General features: G+C 37.7%; 1 protein-coding gene across 1 annotated transcript in view; it reads left to right on the top strand.

Annotated features, from left to right (window-relative positions):
• Window positions 1-23,337, top strand: part of LOC131063258 (nicotinamide adenine dinucleotide transporter 1, chloroplastic) — a 121,170-nt gene extending 97,833 nt beyond the window's left edge. The window contains exons 6-9 of the mRNA XM_057997046.2: window positions 21,841-21,935; window positions 22,039-22,127; window positions 22,245-22,339; window positions 22,696-23,337. Of these exons, the coding sequence (XP_057853029.1) occupies window positions 21,841-21,935; window positions 22,039-22,127; window positions 22,245-22,339; window positions 22,696-23,061 (645 nt within the window). The 3' untranslated portion in view covers window positions 23,062-23,337. The remainder of the gene's footprint in view (window positions 1-21,840; window positions 21,936-22,038; window positions 22,128-22,244; window positions 22,340-22,695) is intronic.
• The last annotated feature ends 462 nt before the right edge of the window (window positions 23,338-23,799 follow it).

Genomic DNA, 23,799 nt, shown 5'->3' with positions numbered 1-23,799 from the left:
CAAAACCTATCTTTTCCCTCAAATTTATGCCAAGACTAGTGTGGGTCAAGATTAGAGGTGTCCTTAGGCATGTCCTTGAATTGTCAAGAGTCATCAAATATGAAGAAATGAGCTCAACACAAGAAATTCGCTCCTGACCCTTCCAAAGGGTCCAGAGCGAATTTTCTCAAAAACCACCCTTTTTCCCAATTTTGTGCCAAGCCTAGTGCTGACTAAGGTGAGTTTTGATGGAAGAGTTCCTTAGAAATAACTTTGACTTATCAATGATTATCAAATATGAAGGAATTGAGCCAAATGGTGAATTTCGCTCCTGACCCTTCCAAAGGGTCCAGAGCAAAATTCCTAAAATCACTTATCTTCCTTGCAAATCAAGTCAAGCTTTTGGTTTTTATGGCTTAGGGAAGGATGGAGCAAAGTTTCCTTGACCTTGGAGGTGAGTTGAATGGTAGAATCTGTCCTAAAAAGTGATTTTCGCTCCTGACCCTTCCAAAGGGTCCAGAGCGAAAATCCTAAAAACCATCTTTTCTTCCAAAATTTGAGCAAAATCAAACCTGGACAAGGGTGAGAGAAGTCATTTGGATTGCCTTAGAGTGGATTTTGGTCACCAAGAATGCAAATTTTGAAGCCAAAATGAGAATTTCGCTCCTGACCCTTCCAAAGGGTCCAGAGCGAAATTCCTAGGATCACCCTTTTTTCCTTGCAAATCAAGTCAAGTTTTTGGTTTTTTATGGCCTAGATAGGAGTGAGGCGATGTGTCCTTGGTCTTGGAGGTGGATTGGAGTTGAAAAGATGAGGAAATAAGCCTAAAACAAGATTTTCGCTCTTGACCCTTCCAAAGGGTCCAAAGCGAAAATCCTAAAAACCATCTTATCCTCCAAATTTTGTGCTAAGTCAGGCCTAGACTAGGGTGAGAGAAGCTATTTGGAATGCCTTGGAAAGATGTTTGACCTTCAAAAGTGTGAATTTTGAGCTAAAAGGTGAATTTCGCTCCTGACCCTTCCAAAGGGTCCAGAGCGAAATTCTTCATCTACCTATTTCCTCCTTGTGTCAAGTCAAGACTTGGAGTCCTAAGGCGAAGTTGAGGTTAAATTGATGTTACTTTGCCCTACAAGATGAATTGAAGTGAAGAAAATGAAGAGTTGTGACCTAAAAGGTGAATTTCGCTCCTGACCCTTCCAAAGGGTCCAGAGCGAAATTCCCAATTTCACTCAGATTGCTCATGATAAAGATCAAGGCGAAGAGTTGGTTGTGAGGTAATGTTGAAAAGAGGTCTAAATGAGCCAAGAATGCAAATTTCGCTCCTGACCCTTCCAGAGGGTCCAGGGCGAAATTCTTATGAAGCCTGTCCCTGGAAAGAATCTTGAGCAAACTTGATTTTGATGTCTTCTTGTTGATGATTTAAGGTATACAATGCTATGTTGAAATGAATTTATTATGTGTCCTTAATCATCTTTTGGGTTTGTTTTGCAGAGGAAAGAAGACCATAACAAAGACGACCTTCTCCAGTCCAGCATCATCAAGGACGACAATTGCTTGAATTCCTTTCTCAAAGCTCAATCTTGCTACAAAAGTAAATTGCTTCTAAACTCTAATCTCTCTAATAATTTCTAACTCTCTAATTCTCTAGCTATTCTAATTGACAAAATGAAATGAAATGAGGGTATAAATAGCATCCTCAATTACAATGAACGGTCCAGATCAAAAAGCAGATCAATGGCCAAGATTATGACACCTAAACCCTAATTAGGGTTTGTTACAAATAGCCTCCTTTTTACTGAACAATATTAAATGCATAGCCAAATATTAAATTTGGCACAAAAACCTAGGAGACATAGACCAATGACAATTAAGATGCCATGTCATCTATAACAACCTCTCATCTAGAATCTTATTCCCTTTCCAATGCTCCTTTTTAGCATATGCAATGAGTCTTGATATGATTCCTTCGATCTCAGCAATTGGAATCTCGGGAAGATTCTTCGTTCTTTCTTCCAAGTGGATGACCTGATCAAATGCATCTAGAAGAGCAGCGTCCCATCCAGGTTCAAGTTCCTTAGTCTTTTCAATCAAGAGCATGGTAGCAAACATCTGGTCCTGTTGCTCATCTGTGATATTAGCATCCTTGCAAAAGATGACCTTGATTCTATCTTCCAATTCCTGCAAATCCACATCTGTCTCAACTTCGATCCTCCTGCCAAGAATGGTACGAAGTACCTCAAATGCCCTGTCCTGGATCAGGTTGATCACCTCCTCAACATGACTGCATCTAGTACTGATGTCCTCGAAGAGAACCTCCTTCATCTGGAGTAAGGTTGACCACTGAAGTAAACTGTGAGGTCCTCCATCCATAATCTTTTCCTGCGCTAAGACCTTCCTCGATGTTTGTCTGATTACTTTCAAGACAGGAATGATAACATCCTCGGTATGAGCAAAAGCGGCCACTGTTATCATCAAGTTGTGGATGATCTCAAGAACCTGAATAGCTCGGTGAATGGTCTGCATCATCCTTGTTGCAAATTCCGTGGCGACTGTATGAGATTTATCCATCCAAGTGCTCATACGCTGGACCATACTCCTGAATCTCTCTGCCTCACCAATTGATTGAAGGGGAAGTGCCTGTATGGGTGATCTTGCTGGATCCCGACGTCCTAAAGGCTGATTGAGATGGCTGAAATATGTTCTCCATGCACCGACCTCTCTCTCAAGCCTTCTACTCTTCTCCATTTCTTCCCTAAGCTTATCTTTCAACACCTCAAACGAATCGGTGGCATCATCTAGTGTCTGCTCGGCTGTGGATGGACCTAGCTCAAATGTCTCTATATCATATTCCTCTGCTAGGATCTCACCTTCATACTTGTCCACGGCCGGTGTAGCTATCTGTAATTTTCTGGATCCAGACTCATCTCTAATCATCTTGGACATCTTGGTAGCCTTTCTCTTCTCTGTCACTTCCTGGGAATGTCCAACAAGGCTCTCTAAATCAATCACATTGTCTTCGTCCTCGATCACAATCACCTTCGTTAATCTTTCCTTCAACCAATCTGGGATAGCCGACCTTGTCTCTTTAACCTGTATCTCCTTATGCAATGCTTCTTCTTCTCTAGGAGGAGATGTTACCTCGTCATTGTTCTTGTCTTCATGTAACTCATAATCTTGGAGAGATCCACTTGGTGACCCTTGAGGTACCTGTCCCTCTTTATCATTCTGTACCATCGACTCCATAGACTCCTCTACCTCAAGTGTCTTTTTCTCTTGTCGAGAAGATGTACCGGATGAACGATCTCGGCTGGCCTCTTGTTTCTTCTTGGAAGATTCTCTCTTTCCAGGTCTCTCTTTCCTCTTCGAGCCTCTTGGATGGAGATTGCCTTCACTTACACTTCGAAGGTTGCCTTCACTTGAATTTCTAGGATTAGGATTGCCTTCGCTTACACTTGCTCCTCCTTCAGCTGGTTTCTCCTCCAAGGTGAAAGTCATAGCTATGCCCTGCTCTCTCAACTTCTGATGCTGCACATCAACCCATCTGCGAGTACAAGACAAGACTGGAGCCATTAAAGTATCCAGATCCACAACCTTGGGCTCATTCCAATCTAACCTTACTGATTTGCTTTCTCGATCATAGGATGACTGGAGATGTCTGCCACTGTCCTGAGCTTGGTCGGCCACTCTGTAAATCTTGCATTTCCTGATGAAATCCAAGGGCAATCTAGAATGCATCTTTCTTTTTACTTCAAGATCATCCAAGAGATTCATCATAAAATCTTCTATCTGAAACTCATGCTTAAACTTCCTACCGTCTGTCTCCTCTAAATATCCATGTGGATCAAAGCTTTCTCTTAAGGCAAAGAATGAAAAAGAATACAAAGCTAACTCCTTCTCTGCGTCATCCATGGCTAAAGCATTAGGACATACCTCAACTGAATTGCCCAATATGATAGGTACAGGAACTCCATTTCCATGTCTGTGTCTGAATGCCTTCGCATAAGCTGCCAACTGTCTAGTTACCTCAAGTAACACTATTCTGTCTGTCGGATATCTCGGCAACATGTATGGAGGTGAAGGACATCCATGAACTCTGATATAAGTAAACTTCGGAAATTGGATAAACCAAGCACCGTACCTCTTTACTAGTTCCTGCGCATCGTGAGATAATCTGTTGTGAATCCCGCCTTGCAACGTCCTTGTGATGTTCATAGTGAAGGTATCATTAACTAACTTGTAGTTGCTTCCTGGCGGATGATGCAAGTGAACATAGGAATCACAAACTCTGACCTCGCCGGGTCCTCTTCCAATCACTCCTCTGTGAGGTAGTCCTGCGTACTCAAAGCTCCTAATCAAGGCATAGATGACGTATGAACTCATGTGGAAGGACTTGGTAGCTTTTAGTCTCCTCAACTGTACGTCCAAGCAATGGCTAATCATTCTAGCCCAATGTATTGTTCCTTTTCCCTGAACTATCACTTGGATGAAGTAGAACATCCATTTTTCAAAGTAAAAAGCTTGAGGGGCTCCTGTGACTCGGTTGAGCATTGTAATCAAATCTCTATACTCCTCCTGGAAATCAATCCTATGCGGTGTGTTCGGTATCTTGCTCAGGCGAGGACGACTCTTGAGTAACCAGTTCTTGTTGATGATGCTTAGGCAAGCATCTGGATCATCTTCGTACATGGACCTGGCTCCTTCTATGCTCTTGTAGATCATATCTTTGTGCTCTGGAAGATGGAAAGCCTCACTTATAGCTTCCTCTGAAAGATAAGCTAAAGTGTTTCCTTCCTTGGACACGATCGTTCTGGATTGAGGATCATAATGACGAGCACACTCGATCATCAACTCATGGCACTCTACTGCTGGAGGGAAGCCGACCGCCTTAATGATGCCACATTCAATTATCCTCCGGGCGACAGGTGATGGCTTGCCAATGTAAGGGACATCTCGAAACTTCTTCGTACTGAAGTTGCCCAAGTTGGTATCTCCAATGTTGCTCCATTTAGACACGATCTTGGTCTCCACTTCTTCGGTCTTTTGATCTTCCTTCATGAGAGCTGGACGACTGGTGGATACTCCCGCCTTCGGGGTCGCCATACCTACACAACATTTCATAATAAGAACTAGATTTTGCAATGTATAACATAGATTAGATTAATTTTAGGAAACTTCATGATAAATCCTTGAGTTATCATTTCCTAAAAAACGATCGAGCTATTGGAATTCAAAATTTCAAAATTCAAAATTTGAAGCAATGACGATCAAAATTCAAAATTTAACACAAGGGACCACATCGCCATACCTCTCTTGAGAGCTAACTCTAAAATGCAAAACAAGAAATTCGCCTAGGCAACAATCGAAATTTGGTGACTTCAACGTGATCTCTCTCAAGCTAGCAACTTCGCCACCTTTGGGATGCCTTTGACGTAGTCTTTGGCAAGTTTGCCTCACTTGAAACTAAGCTCGCACTCCCCTTTGAAGATGATGTTCGCACCTTCCTTTAATGAAATTCGCACTTCTCCTTTATGAAATTCGCTCCACTTGAATACCAATCGCACTTCTCCAAAATCGCATATGAAAGATGATAAAATGATAATGTGAAAATGAAAAATTTCACCCTCCTTTTATAAGCGCTCACCTCTCATTTACCTCTAGGCCGACTTTGCCAAAATAAAGAAATTAAAATGATTTTTAAATAAATAACAAGGGCCGACATTTATAAAATAAATCCAAGCGCTCCAATTTTCTATAATAATAAATTAATTAATTGCCTTTATAATTAATTTTTTCGATTTTTAAATAGGCAAAATTAATTAAATAAATGTTTTGCGCAAATTTTAAATGCTATCAATTAAATATTCCAATTTATCGATTTTTAGCATTTAATAAAAATTCAAAAAAATGTTTAGTGCCAAAATTGGAGGAGGGAAAGATGCAAACCATTATCGCTCTGGTCCTTGACTGAGGAACAAGAGCGAATTACCATTTTAGCCTGGAATCTCGTGCTTTCGACGTTCAAAATATCCATCCTTACATTGAAATTGGCATTTTTGCTGGAAATTTCAAACTTGGTTAACTTGACTTTGTAAATGAATGCCTCCTGAGGTGATATCGCCCTGGTCCCTTGGCGAGGGACAGGAGCGATCTTGGTGTTTTCTCCTTGATCTTGCTTGTTCAATCACCAATCTTCATCATATGGCAAGTAATGACGTTGTCCTTTCATTCCACGCCTGCTTTATTCGTCTTAAACAAGGCATTTAGATGTTTAGATGGATTTCGCCCTGGTCCCTTGGTGAGGGACAGGAGCGATCTTTATGCTCTTAGCCAAAATTCTTCGTTCTTAACCTCAACTTCTCGTTCATCGCCTTCCAAACGATATCTTTGATCTTGTGTACCTTGGCTTTGACGTGATCTTGAAGGATAATGAGTGATTATGTGAAAATCGCCCTGGTCCTTGCCTGAAGGACAGGAGCGATACAGCTTCTTGGTTCAATTTGATCACCTTTTGACGTTTGATTTTCTCGCATATCATCTTCTCAAGATCACCTTAGACCCTGTGCAACCCTGTACAACCTTGACTTGGCGTGATTTTTGAAAGAATTGGCTGGTATGATGATTATCGCCCTGGTCCCTGACTGAGGGACAGGAGCGAATTTGGGTATTCTGGGCTCAACCTTGTTTGTATCAACTTGCAATCACTTTCACCATGTAGAATGAGGTCCTTTGATCCCTCTTGGACACTTGAAACTTGATAAACCTTCAAAACTTAGGCCCTCATAGGAATTTCGCTCTGGTCCCTGACTGAGGGACAGGAGCGATCTTGGATATTTGGTGCAATTCTCCCAATATTGGCGACCTTTGATACTTCGTTCTTCGTCAAGACGCTTCAAAACGTCCTTGCCACCTTTCACCTTGACTTGGAGTGGTTTGAACTTGAGTGAAAGACATAATAACAAACATCTCGCCCTGGTCCCTGACTGAGGGACAGGAGCGAATTTGTACTTGTAGGCTCCATCACAACTTGCTAACTTCGAAATTTATCTTCAATGGACTCATTGTGTCCCCTTCCCTTCATCTTTGGCCGGGAGTTTGTTCAAACTTGGCGAGAAATGGTCCTAAGGCAAAAAATCGCTCTGGTCCCTGATTAAGGGACAGGAGCGCCTAGGCCAATTTGAGTCTCCTATTGATGTCTTGTAATCTTCAATTTGTATTCAACGGGTTCATTTCACCCTCCTTTCTTGCCTTCAAACTCAAAACTTGCTTGCTTTTGCTTTAATTTTGCCCTATGAAGAATTTCGCTCTGGTCCTTGGGAGAGGGACGGGAGCTACACTGAATTTCGCCCTGGTCCCTGACTGAGGGACAGGAGCGATTTTGCATTTTTGGTCCATTTTCCTTCACGAAGGCACTTCAAGTTATATTCAATTGATAAAACATATCTCCTTTGATCTCTTCAAATCGTCAAGTTGTTCAAATCCTGCAAGGACAAGGCAATGTTTGATTTTAAGCTCCGGTTCTTCACTGAGGGACAAGAGCGATTTTTACTCCTGGGGCATCTCCGTGCTCATGAAATTCTTCAAATTATATTCAACGGAAAGATCATGCCTCCCTTTACCACTTCCACTCGAAAGATCATCTTGATCCTGCAGGGACAGTAAGATTTTTGAAAACGAGCCCCGGTCCTTCACTGAGGGACAGGAGCGATTTTACTCCTACAGGCCAAAATATCAAGATTTTGGGATTTTAATCACTTCACAAGGCAAAAACAAGTCATTTCCAATGCCCGGGATCAGTTATCAAAATTCTCAAAAATTGGTCAAAATTACTCAATCGGACAAAAATCAAAATCTCATCATCAACACTTAGACAAATTCATTCAAAATTCCAATTGAAAATAGACCAACTCACTTAGCCTCTGGCGAATTCACTTTATTCAAAATTGCATCCTGCGAGAGGAAGCTCAAAAAAGCTCTCAAGACTGACTGGACTTTGGCCTGAAAACGACAAAACAGAAAACCCTAAGGCTTGACCCTAAATCCAGACAACTGACAAACTACCAAAACCCTAAAAAGCAGAGAAAAAGAACAGGCAACACGAACAAAAAGAGGGGGTCCCCATTTTAATGGGGCGATGTGTGAAATGGTCACAACACTACCCCGGCTATCCATTGGTCGAATATTCCAGAGAAGACATGTGTCCAAATAATGCAATTATTTCATTGGCCAGAATTGAGTTTGTTGTAACAAACCCTAATTAGGGTTTTCATTGTAAAATCTTGGCCATTGATCTCAAGTTGATCTGAGCCATCGAATTGTATTGAGGGCACTATATAAGCCCTGGCTCTTCATTTGTAAAGGGGAATAGTCAGAGAATAGTTAGTCAATAGTTGATAGTAGATGAATAGTTAGCTAATAGTGAATAGTCAGTTGATAGAATAGCAATTAGAGTAGAATAGCAAGAGAAGGCAAAGATTGTTGCCAAGATGTTGTTGTAAAAGACTTGTAAAACTTCATTGAAGAAATGGTGAAATCTATGGGTCGATTCAACAATTTGCATGGTCGTTATACTTCTCAGATTTGATTTCATGTTATTAGATGAGTGGAAGAAATGTGTTTGATTGATGGTGAAATTTGTATATCCATACTACTAGCAGTTTGTTGATTGCAGACTTGCCTTGTGTAGTCAACTGGAATCATTCAGCTTAAGCTTAACTTCAATTGTCGCTTCTTCACTGATATGCATCAACTTGATGGTGTCTATACTTATAGCGATGATCTGAACATCATAAAGCTTTCCTTCGAAGATCGCACTAACCTTGTGGAGATGGTCCTGGGATGTCAAATCAAGACTTAGTTAGAATTTCACCAAAGGTTATTCATTGCTCCTACATTCTTAGTGTCAGAATTAGATCCTTTCCTCGCCCTCATCCTTTTTCTTTTTTTTTTCAAAATCTAGGCCAGTGAAATCTTGTGATTCCAGCAAATCAGACGTTCAGGTCATTGAGTGTAAGTCCCCTTGTGATTCCAGCAAAATCACATCATACCACAAAGAGCTTATCCACGAGTAGAGATCCTACATAACAGGAACCTTGAAGCTTCTCCGATTGATCCTTCTGCGATATCTTCAGCATTCGGGAGCTTTATTCAAGAGAGGACAAGGTACCTTTAGGTATTTTATTCTGTGTTTGGTCGTGTACAAAATACACATCAACACTATCCCACTAAAGTCGCTTGTTCGCACGTATAGACCTTGGAATCAGCAGTGATTTTTCAGGAGAGGATAGAATATCTTCGAGTATCTTATTCTAATGTTTGGTAGATGATAAAACAAATACCAATAGGTCCCACAAGGACACCCCTACCCTTTACTAAACCGAAACCTAAAACAGGCCCAAAAACAGCTAAAAACAAAAAAGCAAACTCATTTTGACATTTTCCAATTCACAATTCACAAAGAAGAGAGAGAGAGAGAGAGTTAGAGCAGTAGTGAGATGAGGAGAACAGCAGTGTAGAGAAGGCAATAGAGCATCAAATACACATCATTTGAGGTATGTTTACTATCCATTATTCATTTGTTCAAATTCCTTTGCATTTCTTTTGGCTTTTGAAAAGTTCCAAACACTTAGGGAGCTTTTTTTATTTTATCTTTTGTTTATGTTTGCACTTGTAGCTGTGTTATAGATTTTCAACAAAAAGAAACACTGAGCAGCAGTGAGGGTGAAGAGGTTAAACTTGTAATTTGACTAACTACTACAGGTCATAGAAATATGACTGCCATTGGGGGTTCTTTTGGGTGTGGAAATGTTGTAGGAATACGAGTTCACATGACCCATTTGAATGCCTTTTTGACCTCCTCAAACAATATACAAAAGGCCCATTTAATCCCATAAAACCTCCCTTATATTTTACGTGCATAGAAAAAGACAAGAAAAAAAGTTTTTGGGGGCAGTAGAGTATGGCTGTCATTTGTACAATAAAGACTATAGGGGCTGTTATACAAGAGTTTATTTTCATCTTTTGTGGATATGTAGACTGAGGATAACAGGTTGTAAGGAAAAAACCCTAGCCAAAAAGGTTGTGGTAACTTGCTTGCACATAGAAGAGAGGGCTTTTCTTCCAAGGGAAAGAAAATAACTACTATTGTTGTAGGGTTGTTTAATTCGCAATCATGAGAGGTGGTGAATTCTTCCATTGCTAAATTTTATATGCCCATGCCATACCATCACATATGTCACTTATCTTTATTTCAAACAATTGTTTAATGATGTAATTAGTTTTTGGTCTCTAATTTGGCCCACCTAGAGAACATAAGTTACATGCCACCTTCCTTGATAAAGAATATTCTAAGGTCAGTGTGTTAATAGAAAAAATGAGACAAAAATTTGGATGACGACTGCTTCATTATCATGGATGGACGGATCGATATCAAACATTGACCACTTATCAATATCAGTGTCATATGTTCTACTGGCTCTTATTTCTTAGAGATATTGATTTTTTAGAGAAGTGGAAGGAATCAAACTTCCAATTTTAGATTTTGAAGGATACCATAGAAGAGGTTGGAGCCTTTAATGTTGTACAAGTGGTGACTGGTTCAACTTGTGTATGTAAGTTAGCTAACTTGATGGTGGAGGGCTTACAAGCATATTTTGTGAACCCTATGTTGTGTTTATGCATTGATGAGCACATTGAAGGATATTGGGAAGATAGATTAGGTGAAGGTAGTGGTGGTAGAAGTTAGAGATATACATATGTTCATTTGCAACCATCACACTTCCCTTGTTTTGTTTAGGAATTTTTTGAGGAAAGAGTTCCTCAAGCTAATGGATACTAGATATGCCAGTTACGTCATTTTGTTAGAGAGGATGGTAGAGATGTAGGAGCATCTTCAATTAATGGTGGCTAATTAAGAGTCGGGTAGATGGCTACAGGCAAGCACAAGTGAAGGAAGAAATCTGATACAAAAGATCCTTGATGATGATTGGTGGCCCATATTGAGGTAAAAATTGCTGGTATTATTACTAAATTTTAAAAAGTAAATTTATTAATTTTTTATTTTTTTATTTATTTTGTTCTTTGCAATAACATTCGCTTTTTGACATATTGTTATTTGAGTCCAAAATTCTTAATCTTTTTTGAAATTTTAAGTTTTGTAATTTGTTTGCACTTGTCGATATGTTTGCTCCTTTATCACAATTGTTGTGAAAGTCATAAGATATGCTGATATAGACTCTCCTCGCCTTGGAGAGATATATGAGACTTTTGATAGCATGCTTGGGCAAATGAAGCATGCCATTCATAGTAGGGATCCTACTCTGAGATTTTAAGAGGAGTATATTAGGCCCATTTTTATGTAGTGGTCGAATATTATGAACACCCCACTTCACATGGCAGCCTATGCTCAAAATTTTTAATGGTATGTAGGTAGGTTTGGAAGATTGCTTCTATATCAAAATGAAGATGTGAGAGAAAGGCTCATGAAGGCCCTTCAAAAAATATATATTGATGTGGAGTCTTCTATATCGGGCACATAGTGGCTAGCCTTTGTTAATTTCTATGGTCCAACCTTTAGCAAATTAGAAGTGAGGATGAATAAATCTATGGTAGCTCAAACCAACCCTATTGGACACTGGATGTGGCATTGCGTTGATGCACCAGAGTTGAGGATACTTGCCACTCACCTCCTTTCACATGTTGCTAGTTCCTCTACTATAGAGAGGAATTGGTCCACATATATCTTCATTCAGTTAATTAAGAGGAACAGCCTTATCTTTGAACAACCAAAGAAGTTGTTGGCCATGCATAGTACTTTGTGGCTACAGGATCGATAAATCCTTGCACCAGACTCTAGTGTCACACTATATGTTGATCCCAAAGATGTTATACATGTTGATGAGGAGGAAGCATTGGATAAATTGGTTGGAGTTCCATTGGATGAGGTAACCCCTAATAATGGTAGTTACTTGGACTTGGACTTCTAGTTTGATGTAATCCTACCAAAAGCAGATGCTTATTAGGGACATCTACATATTTTCTATGTTTTTGTCTTTTTGTAGTTGAAACTTGCTGCCTATGGGTGTTTTGTTGTAGTTCTTATATAATATATATGCACATTGATGATAAAAGCATTTTAAATTTTGTTAAATTTTTTTTGTCAATTATCATGTGAAATCTCAATTCAAGTCTAATGCTATGTATTAAGGTTCTATAATGTCTATGATAAATGCCCCTTCAGCCTTATCATATGAATATTTGGAATTATCTTTGTTTTTTTAGTAGACATCTATTTAAACTTGGGATAGCATAGATTTCTATCCATGAAGTTGTTGAGGAAGATTTGAGCTTTTGTGATGATGTTCATGAACATGAAGCTAACAACAAATATGTCGCTGAAAGCTTTCAAGATGGTTATGGCATTCAGCTTCATATTGTTGCTGTTATAAAAGAGGCTTGAGCAAAGAAAGAGGATAAGGCATGGAATAGCTCATGTCCCTATTCTAGTTGTAGGGTCACCTGAAATATAAGAAAAGTTGCCAACTAATTTTTTGGCTTTGAAATTATGGGTACATGGTTGAGAGACATTTCAATAACATTTCCATTAATTCCATATGCTGAACCATAAAAGCATACATGACAAAAGATCCTAATCACTTTATTTAACATATCAAAATGCATCATAAACTAACATACAAAAATTCACAACACTTAACAGCACGTGTATAATCACAAACACATCCATAATATATATAGGAACATACAAGACATAACCAAACAAAGACGTAACTATACACATCACAATACTCATAATGGTATCTTAACGAACACTACGATCCATTTCCCACCACTCTACACATCACAAGACTTGTAATGGCATCACAAGCAACACTAAGTTCCATTTCTTATCAAGTTATTTATGACTCATTTATAGAAAGAACAATAGCAAACTTTAACCTTTGATAGAGCACCCTACCTCCTAGGTAGAATCAAATTGCAATCTTGCAAATAGACTATAGGTCTTCACCCAAGAATCTCATAGCATGTAGTGTTAGATGAATGAAACGATGCATAAACAACTGTCATGCCCCCGCCAAATTGCTACCAATTGCAGCATGCATAGTTGCCCATCTCTAGTGACGAGGCAATAAAAAAGAGGCACCGAATAAAATACTAAAAAGTAGTGCTAGCAATATAATTAATTAAAATAAGATTATGTTTTCAAGAGCAGCGATGTTCTAAGAAAGGTTGGGACTTTTCAAAAGGAAGATAAATATGGGAGATTATTCCATGAGAAGGCATTAATTGGGAGAAATCAGAAAACATGAAGTGACTTTTCAAGTAAATAATTACAGCCAAAGAGGATGCAAAGCGTCCAAGGACAAACCCAGAGCGTTAAGGATGAAAACCCTTAACTTTTCTGACTAAGTAATCAGACAAAAACCCATAATTTGTCTTAGTTATTAAAGGCAAACATTTAAGGAAATTGCTGCAAATTGGAAGAAGAAACATAGCAGAAAATCAAGATAAGATTATTTCAAATTATTTGAATATTATAATAAAATTCGTGATTTTAAATATAAGTTATGTTCATAAATACAAATGTAATTATACTTTTAGAATTTAAAATATTGGTTTAAGACAAAAATAAGGAATGTTCTAGAAAGGGACATTACAATTGGTATCAGAGCAGCAATCTTGTCAACCTGCAGGGTAAGGCTAAAATCACGGATGCATTCTAATCAAAGAGATGTGAAGGTCTACGAAAGGAAGAGGACATAGATCCTGTTCAAGAATTATTGTACAAACTTGAGGCCCCCAACATTATTGACAAGTACCAAAGGTTGTCACAAGATTTCAAATTTAGTTTTCCCCTTGATAAGTACTTCGAGGCACTCGGGAACCATTATCTCAACAAAAGAGATCTATATGAATACATAAGAAAAATGGCCAAGGAGGAGATCAAGGAGCAAGATCCAAGAGAATCATTAATTACAGCAGAATAGAAGTTAGAATCAGAATCACAATAATTTGCTTAAACTAAAGAAGAAGAAGATTATTTTGTATCACCCCAAAAAGCATCACTCCTCACTACATCCTTCACCTTCTTCCACTGCTCTTTCTTGGACTCGGGCCACTGATTCCATTCTGTTGTCATAACCATATGTTGCAATGCTTTTTGCAACTCAAGCATTCTCTCCAAGAGAATGAAATAGGATGCATATCTAGTGTCAACAGGGTTCAGGAAGTCTTTAGAGAAGCTCCTAAAGAGTGCATTTGAAGTGTGGTGGTTGTAGATAAACATCTGCACATCTCTAGCATCATTGAACACTACTTTGATCCACACAAGAAGTCCACCAAATATGTCTATAAGCTGCCTCAATTAATTTCCTTGCAGCTTTGCACACATGGGCTGCATTTGTCACTACTTGGACCACATGTTGTGGCCCAACCTCAATAGAATCCTTGAGGATTTGAAACTGAAAAACAACATCTTTTCGATGCCCTAAACAATCAACTTTTTAAAAAAACTATTGGCCCTCTGTACATGTAACCATGATATTGATGAGTGGATGATGCCTAATGGTCGTCCACCCATCCATGATTATATTGCATTAACTTTGTACCCAACATTCCTTCGTTTTCTCCCTAACACATTTATCTTGGAATAGTTTTAATCCAAGATTGTGGTCCTCAATTTTGTCTCCCCTAGTGGCACATATGATGGACCTGCCCTTGCTACCATTGCCATCATCTCCTTATAATAAGGAGATTGAGCCACATGAAATGGAATGCAATTGGCAAAGAAAAATTTGCCAATGGCATCATCTATATCATCCTTCAACTACACATTGAATAAATCAGCTAGGATTACGAGCATCACTTGTCAATTTGCATTCCCCCCTAGCCTCTCTTGCATGAGCCCCTGAAGAACCTGACATCTCTATTGGTCTCCTTTCCAGTGTATAAGTACAACCATGTAGTTGGCTCTAATGATGTAATGCCCCCTTTTGGCATGATCCTAAATCTTGCCCTAAATTCACAAGTTCAATTGAAATAAGAAATTTAATTTAGTTAAAATTATAACTTTACCAATAAAAATGTCTTTAGCAAGATAAATCCTGGTTTAAGTCCTGCAATCATGTTAGACAACATTTGAAATATAATTCAAAGACCAATTATTTCTATAAGGGTTAGGGATTGAACAACACATAAGTGCATATATATTAATAATCATCTTAATCTATTTAGATAAATCATGCAATGGCTATTTGAACTTAAGAAACCTAAAGCATATATAGCCTGTTTCCCATAATCAACCATAATAGGGGTTGGAGAAGAAGTACAATAAGGTGCCCGAACATTTGCCACAACTAAGCCCAAGGGTGCAGAACATCCAACCAAGACACTCGACCCCTTGGTCTCAAGTGGCAGGAGCTCTTGTCCATCCAACATGAGGTGGGCTACTTAAATGGAGAACTCGTATCTGCTCTCCCAATTGTGGCTCCACAATAAGGCACCCAATGTACACTACAACTAAGCCCAAGGGCACAGAGCATCCAACAAGACACTCAACCCCTTGGCTTCAAGTGGTAAGAACTCTTGTCTATCCAACATGAGGTGGGCTACTTAGAAGGGGGACACGTATCTCTCTCCTTATTGAGGTTCCTCTCTAATCCTTACATGATGGCTTATAGGAGACTCAATTGAATAAATAAATAGTTATATAGATTAACTACTATCATTATTACTATGACAAAATAGTGAAAGATTATATGTCAAATATCATCATTATGTTACATAGCACAAAATGATTAGGACACAAGACTGCCGTATTTTTGAATGCTGAAACCTAAATCAAAACTTATCTCCTTTGATGAGTGCAGATTAAATATAATGATTTCTGACCCTGATCGATATCCTTGATGCCCCTTTAACCAAATGAGTTTCTCCCTTCTTTATAGTCTTCAATAGGTAGTGGAGGGTTATGTCCCTTCCTTCAGTCACATCCTTTTCAAGAGTGGTGTCTCCTCATACTGTCCTTTGCCCTTTAACAACTCGTTTTTGTTAACATAAAGAGATTGCTGCCTTAATTAATAATGAGATTGCTGCCTTGATTGGTATTGCTCCTTAACAATAATTATATGTGCCTTTGTATAGTGATCGCTGTTATATCAGCCTTGCATTGGTGCTGGGTTAGATTGCTAACATCCGATGGGATAGAATTATCACCTTCTCTTTGCTGTTTGTCTTGGTCTGATCTAAATTACAGAATATTTTGAAGTCTTAGGGATAGAATTATCACCTTCTCTTTGCTGTTTGTCTAGAATTATCCCATATTGACCTGAGGATGATGTGAGTATTTGGTATCATGGTGAGGGCATGATAGATGAGCTTGTGGCCTATGAGAAAAAGAAGCAGAAATAGGTGCAGCTGCACTGGCATCAATAACACCCCATAGCTTATATATCTCAGCTCTGTATTTCAGGTTTGTTGGTCTGCCCCAAAATTCATATGCTTCCACACCTTTTCCTTGGATATGAAGAAGGTGGGCATTAACTCTAGTAATGCTTCCATAAAAGTTAACTGCACATAAGTGGTACTTACAAAACCTTGTGCCCCTAGATGTACCAGTCTTGGTTGGCAATTTTGTTGCAAATTGTTTTAGAGGAGACTTACGATCAAAAGGACCCTTAGCATACTTTAGTAGTAATGTGGAGTGGCAATTTATACTTGCAGCTGCACTTGCCATGGAACTAGTGGTTTGGATTTCAGTCTCATGGTCACCCCTCTCAGCCTCAGCCTCAAAAGCGCAATCGGATTCAATACTTTTATTGTGAATCTTGACCTCATCCTCACTCATGCCGTGAGAACTCATCGACACTGCAATAAACAATATAAAATTTATAAGTTTATAGTTCAAGAATTATAATTCAAACTAATCTTTGTCAATCAAGGATTTCACTTTTGTTTTTATTACTTAAGGTTGCACAAATCGGAGAAGCAGAGGATACACAAAATTTTAGCGTAGTTTGACAAAATTAAAAATAAATTTCAATGTTGAATCTTAATATAACAATAAACATTGAACAATGAATCATTGACTATACACTTGCAGCCATGCTTATGAAACAAATAATAAAATTAAAATTTGAATATGAAACTAATTTAAAAAATTCAAAAAATAATTCTAGAACCCTACCTTATGCCTTTCACTTCACTCACTCTTTTGCTCCTCTTCAACCTAGCTGTTCAAATGAGTTTGTGAGTAAAAATAAGGAATTTGGAGTGTTTTGTAGAGTTTAGGAGGCATTGGTGGGGCCCATTGGCTATTAGGGTTCGGCCTTGGGATATGGTTTCGAGGCAAAATTACTGTCTTGATAGCGTTGGTGGTCCAGCGAGGGGATGTCCCTCCCCCCAGTCCCAATGTCTCAGGGACGTCCTTGTCCCCAAAATGCTTGGAGTTCGGGGGGTGGGGGTGGGACGCGTCCTTGTGGTTCAGTGGTATTATATGATTGTTTGTCTTGCATTCACCATCTGATAAGTGTCCATAGATAGCTGCAAAATTCATTGAAACATGGTAGAGGTACATTTTTATCACATATTTTAATGGAGATTTTTATGGTGAATATATATGTAAAGTTAAAATATGGACAAAATAATTTATTAGAAGTGTCAAACATATATATATATGTGTGTGTTGGCCTTGTTCTTAGTCTTCAAGACCATTGAAAGGGCCTCTTGAATTTATTGGGCAAAATGAATTATTTGAAGGCAAAATATAAGTATTGACCGTTATATTATGGTTTTGATAACCTCAAAAGAGGCCAATAGGCAAATAATGTTGGCAGATTTGCTTTTTTTCTATGTTACCAGGTTTGCTTGTCGCTAGGTTGGATTTGGGTTTGGTTCGCACCAGATCTGAGTACTGGTCTGGTTTGCCTATGGGTTCTGCAATTTGGCTAAAAGATTATTTTTACATACCTGCTGGGGTCTAAGTTAAAATCAGAGCTGAATATTATTAATAATTGAAGGTTTTTGTTGTACCTTGCTACAATATCAGTTATAAACTTATATCATTTGGTAATGTAATGGTTTCATAAAATTTATTGTTATATATCTGCTAGTTGCATTTGCTGTCACATTATACCAATATTATTTATTGTTGGATTTGCTGCAATATCCGTGATAATTTGATGTATGAGGGTTTCCCATATTTATTGTTTTGCTATCAATTAACATTGATCAGCATTTATTAGAGCAGATAAACACACTGGCTGCATATATATATGATTCTTACCTTTTTTTGTGTGGACGAACCCAAAACGAAACCAAACCTCATTTTTTTTTAACTGAACCCACGAACCGGATTCACGAACCCGAACTAGGATCAGTACCAGAACTGGCAATTTAGCCATTTTGATAACCTCCTAAATTCACATCTTTCAAAGTTGTAGTTTTGCTTGTTCTTAAAACATCCCAAATCACCATCACAGTCTTAATCGGTAGTTTTAATCTAAGTCACAAGATACGGCGATTTTCATGGATGAGGTTCGAATTTAATCGAATTTCAAACTTCTATAAAAAAAATCGAATTTAATCAAATTTCAAACTTCTATAAAAAAAATCGAATTTAATCGAATTTCCTCTATAAAGCACTGCTATCCGCCTCTAAACACAACTCAGCTGGTCGTGGGTATTCTTTGTATATGTTTTGTATCTATTGGGTCATGGGTGTCTGCAACTGCTGGGTCGCCCTTGGATTTTCTCCAACAAGGGTCGCTATTCTGATAATTTATTAGAAGTATACATATATTTAAAAATAAACAAAATTATAGAAGGCGAATTTTATCCGATTTTTTTTTCGAATTTTTCCCTTGTCGAATTTCATCCGAATTTCATGGCTGTCGAATTTGAATTCGAATTCGAACCTTGTGACTTAGGTTTTAATGGTTTGCTAGCTCACAAATATTTGGGCGGCATTCAAATTGAGGATTTCATGGTTTGCTAATCTTTTAAAATGGCGACAACAAAGGAATATGGGTTTGCCCTAGAAATGTTAGGGCAAAAATGATTTGTTCTGCAAGTTTTCTCCGTTCCAAATGCAGAGTTTGTGCTCATTGCCAAAATCTAACCTTCTAAAATGCTGACAGGAAAGGTATATGGGTTTGCCCTAGAAATGGTGAGGCACAATTGATTTACTCTGCACATTCTCTCTGCTCCGAATGCAGACTTTGCACTCATTCTCACACATTTGTACAGGAGTGGAGAGTCTTTGAACTCTCCCGTGTTTTAACCCAATAAGGAAGAATATTGCTAGTATATGAGCTTGTGTATTGTTTCTTTATGCTGTAGATTTTTCTTATGTTAAATTTGCAGCCATTCTCTAAAATGTTTTTTGTTATGTGATGAAAATAGTCTTGTTCAAATATACATGTTTTCTTCTCAATGCAACACTGAATATAATATTGGGTGTTTTTGGATTTGTGAGTTTGGAAATCATAGGTGAAAGTCTCCTTTCTTATGTTTGCTAACAATTCTTCATTTAAATCCTTATTGCAGTTTTATTTCGAAATAATCTTTTTATGGGAATAAATCTTTGTATTTGTTCCTCTTTTTCAGAAAATCTATTCATTATTTTCTAGGAAAAACTAAGTTGTTGGTCCCTTGTTAGCATTATTTAGGGTTTGCTTTTTTGTTTTAATTTTAGTATTTTTACCTTTCCTGCTTTCTAGTTAAAAGCATGCCCCCTGAAAAATGTTCAAACCAATAAATTTCACTGATTGCAAACAAAGAGAACCTAAACATCCAGCATTTTTCTCATCTCCTTTCATTAGTCTTATTCTTTGTACAAATATGTCAAACTCTGGACACTCATTTTGCAAAAGCTGCTTTAACATGCATCCTAAGGCCTTTAAGGTCTATAAACACCTTGAGGTTGCTAGAGATTGTTTCCTTGTAATGTCAATGATGGTTATCAGATTTTCTAAGTCCAATGTTCCTCTCAGAGTGTAGTCTCTTCTCGCTTTTTGACAAAGGGGACTGTGGGGATGTCTGGCATTAGGGTTCTCAGAGTTGGAACTCTTGGCAAGGGGCCACAAGGGCTCCGAATTTGCAGGTATTTTTCCTTTTCTGGGTTCATGTTTATGAGGTGCCATAGGTTTCCATGGCCTTTAGAGAGCTCATTCATGTCCATCTGTTGATAGGTTTGGGTTCTTTCTTTAGCAAGAGTTGGTGCTATCAAATTTTGTAATGAAAAAATTAACACCTAAAATAGATGATGGTGAAATTAACAGTGAATATATCTAAATTGTTTCATATCTATGTTATGCGGATACATGTTGATGTTTACGTAATTCTGTTATATGTTATGCATATGCAGTATAATAGTGAATTTCCTATCAGAACGATGCACTAAGAGACTAATAAACCTTATGAGATGAACTGTGTCAAGGATGCATACTAAATTTTGGACCAATGTAAATTCTTTTGCTGGGAGGAATGTAAATTCTTTTATATTCTTTTTTTAATAGCTCAGATCCACCTCCCATGTGCTTCCCAATTGTCACTTTTCCTAGCTTTGATCAAGCTTTGGATGTATTACACCAACAAATTTAACGCAATGAAGTATACTGCTTCAAAATTCTGGAAGATTGGGAATAACAAATAAGTAATAACATCAAGAAAACATCTTGTGAGTTTGATACATGATCGTTACATTGTTATACATTTTGAGGACAAGCTTCCCAATCCATTTGGGACCACCCTTCTCCTAACCTGCAACAGGAACTACAGTACTGCCTGTTGTGAGAAGGATCGAGTCATTAAAAGATAAAGGTAGGATGTGACAGAGTGCAGATTTATACCCTAGGCTCTATCAGTAGCGTTCAGAGCTCCTCTTCTTTTGCTTTAATTAACTACAACCGAATAATCAATTCATCTAGGTATCTATATTTTTATTTCAATGGAATTTCTGTTTGTTTCTAATTTTCTTGGATGATTCTGTCTTGATCTTTCCTTGAATTAGCCTTTCTCACATCCTAGACACTGACCATGTTGTGAAATCATTACACATATTTTGAATGATAAAGTCCATGGGTAAACACCTTCTGCTTTAAATAGTGTTAAAAGGATGAAGTCTATGGCTATACATATTGTTCCTATGGTGGTGAGGAGTCTATACTAGATATGAAGTATGTGTATTGTCTTGAGTGATAGAGCTTAACATTTTAGGTTCTGAACAATGCAGTTTGCTAATCTATGTAATTTTGGAATGGCCAGTTGATGGCAACTAGTATTGTGTGGACGATTCTCATCAGCTTGTATTTACCCTCTTATAGAAAGCTAAAACAGTAGAACCCAAGAGCCTGTGTGTAAATATTAAAATTAGCCTCTTCAGAATGACAATTAATAAGTAATTTATGATGACCAAGACAAGGAAATTCTGCCAATACCTCACCTCAGACTGAACACTAAATTACTGAGAGGAAACTGGTTTTTCACTATTAAAGTAAATAACAACCTGATATGATCTAGACCTGGAATGCTTTCTATAGCAGGCCAACATTGTTTTATGAACTTTTGGGAGAGGATTTGACAATGCAGATTTGTTACATAATGATTATACATAGTCTAATTTCTGCAATTATCTGTTGCCATTGCTCTATTTTTTTCTTCTTGAAAATTTGCCTCATGTATGAATTGCTTACCGTCTAACCAGTATGTTTGATCCATCTTATACATTGTTAAATTGCAAGGTATCATATGGTAGCACAACATACCATAGCAATCAATATGAATTTTGTGCTCATTCAGAACTATGGTGAAATTTGCTAATAACCCCATAACTATTTGGTGTTTTTTCAGACACAAGGAATGAGGCCCAAAGTAGTTCCATACAAGGGTACTCTTTCTGCACTCCGTAGAATTGCTCAAGAAGAAGGAATCCGGGGTTTGTATAGGTCAGTATGCAAATATGATACTTTTTGTTTCCCCTTGTTCACTGTTCCTAATCTTTAAGTGAATCTTACTATCACTCAATGATGTATCAAATTTCCTGTACAGTGGACTTGTGCCCGCATTGGCAGGAATCAGTCATGTTGCTATTCAATTTCCTGTATATGAGAAGATGAAGGCTTACTTGGCAAGACGGGGTGAGATCCCATTCCAAATTTATCCATGCTCAATTCACTTAATAACATTTTATCATTTTGTACCCTGGCTCATTTTTCTGCTTATCAATGTGTGAGTTATAAATTATAATGGTGCAGGTGGGACAACTTCAGACAAGCTTGGTGCTGGTGATGTTGCTGTTGCCTCTTCTGTGTCCAAAATAATGGCATCAACAATGACTTATCCTCACGAGGTAGAATTATTGACATCAACACAGAGAAGCTGTTTTATGGTCCAATTTGTTATGAGTTTTTGCATACTACGTTCATTTGCATTTTCTCTTTGGAGGGTAGTTATGCTTCTCCATTCCTGAATTATAATTAGAATGGATGGATCTAGATTCTGTTGTTTGACTTTGGATAACTGTAATGGAATCGTTTTGATAGAGTTGCTGTAGAAATCTAGGGCATATTTTGTTAGTTTTTCCCTTCTAAATTTTGCTGTTTAGATTTTTTCCCTAAATATCTCTTTAACATCCTTGTGGATCATCACTGAAACATTCTACTGTATTTTTGACTCCTGTTTGCTATTTTTGTTGGTTTTCAACAGGTGGTAAGATCAAGGCTTCAGGAGCAAGGTCATGCTAGGGATTCAGAAATACGATATACAGGTGTAGTTGATTGCATTAAAAAAGTGTTCCGTAGGGAGGGTGTTGCTGGTTTTTACCGTGGCTGTGCGACAAACCTTATGAGAACAACCCCAGCTGCTGTAATAACATTTACTAGTTTCGAGATGATTCTTAGGTTTCTACAAACATTAGAATCTAGTCCATCCAATACTGGCAATTCTGAACAACAGCCAAGTTCTGCTGGTATCGAACAAGAAGATGATTCTGTTTTCAAATCTCACCAGGCAGCATCCAAGATGGGATCTTTGGCCTTGCCAAAGAAGGATCAGTTGACTGCAAGACATTGATTTAACTTCAAATTCTTCGTAGACTTTCTGGTCCAATGACTCGGCTATGTACCAAAGTTGCTGGGCTGGGATATATGGTATTGCGCATGTATTTGTATGATAATGGCCAGGAAGCATTACAGAGGCCTTTAATGTTATATGTAATTCAGTGTCAGATGTATCTTTGTTTCCTCTTTCCTAAAATTCGAGTAGAGGAGGATGGTAATCATATCACATCATTTTTTCTGGATACCATTGTAAACTGGCTCTTGCAATTGAACGAACTTATTCTGCACAGTTTTTTTTTGTTAAAATTTTGAGGAACTTTGTTGTAAGTGAACTGTTAAACTTTGTACTTGAATTCAAACATTTAATTAACACTAGCATAGATATCCAAATATATCTATCTTATCAGTTTTGAGGTGCCTATGTATCTTATGTTACAAATGTAAATAGGTATAATAGATTTACTTAGGCTCTTACATATCTCTTATGCAGCAAATGTAAAATAATCCTTTTTCAGATATATTTAATATATCAATGCTATTATTACATATACACATGGACAGTAGAATTTTTATTTTTATTATTATTTAAGAGCTATTTTATTTACTTTATTTTGACCTAATGAACTATTGTTTTTTTTCACAATTTTCATAAACTAAATGAAAAAAATAATTCACCACAGTACATAGCTATTTTAATATTGTAAAAGATTTTAAAAAAATAAAATGTCCATAGATTATATATTGCATACAC

Source organism: Cryptomeria japonica, chromosome 9 (genome assembly GCF_030272615.1).
Source record: "Cryptomeria japonica chromosome 9, Sugi_1.0, whole genome shotgun sequence".
NCBI classification, from domain to species: domain Eukaryota; kingdom Viridiplantae; phylum Streptophyta; class Pinopsida; order Cupressales; family Cupressaceae; genus Cryptomeria; species Cryptomeria japonica.
The sequence above is the reverse complement of the archived record's forward strand: the minus strand, read 5'-3'. Positions and strand labels throughout refer to the sequence as shown.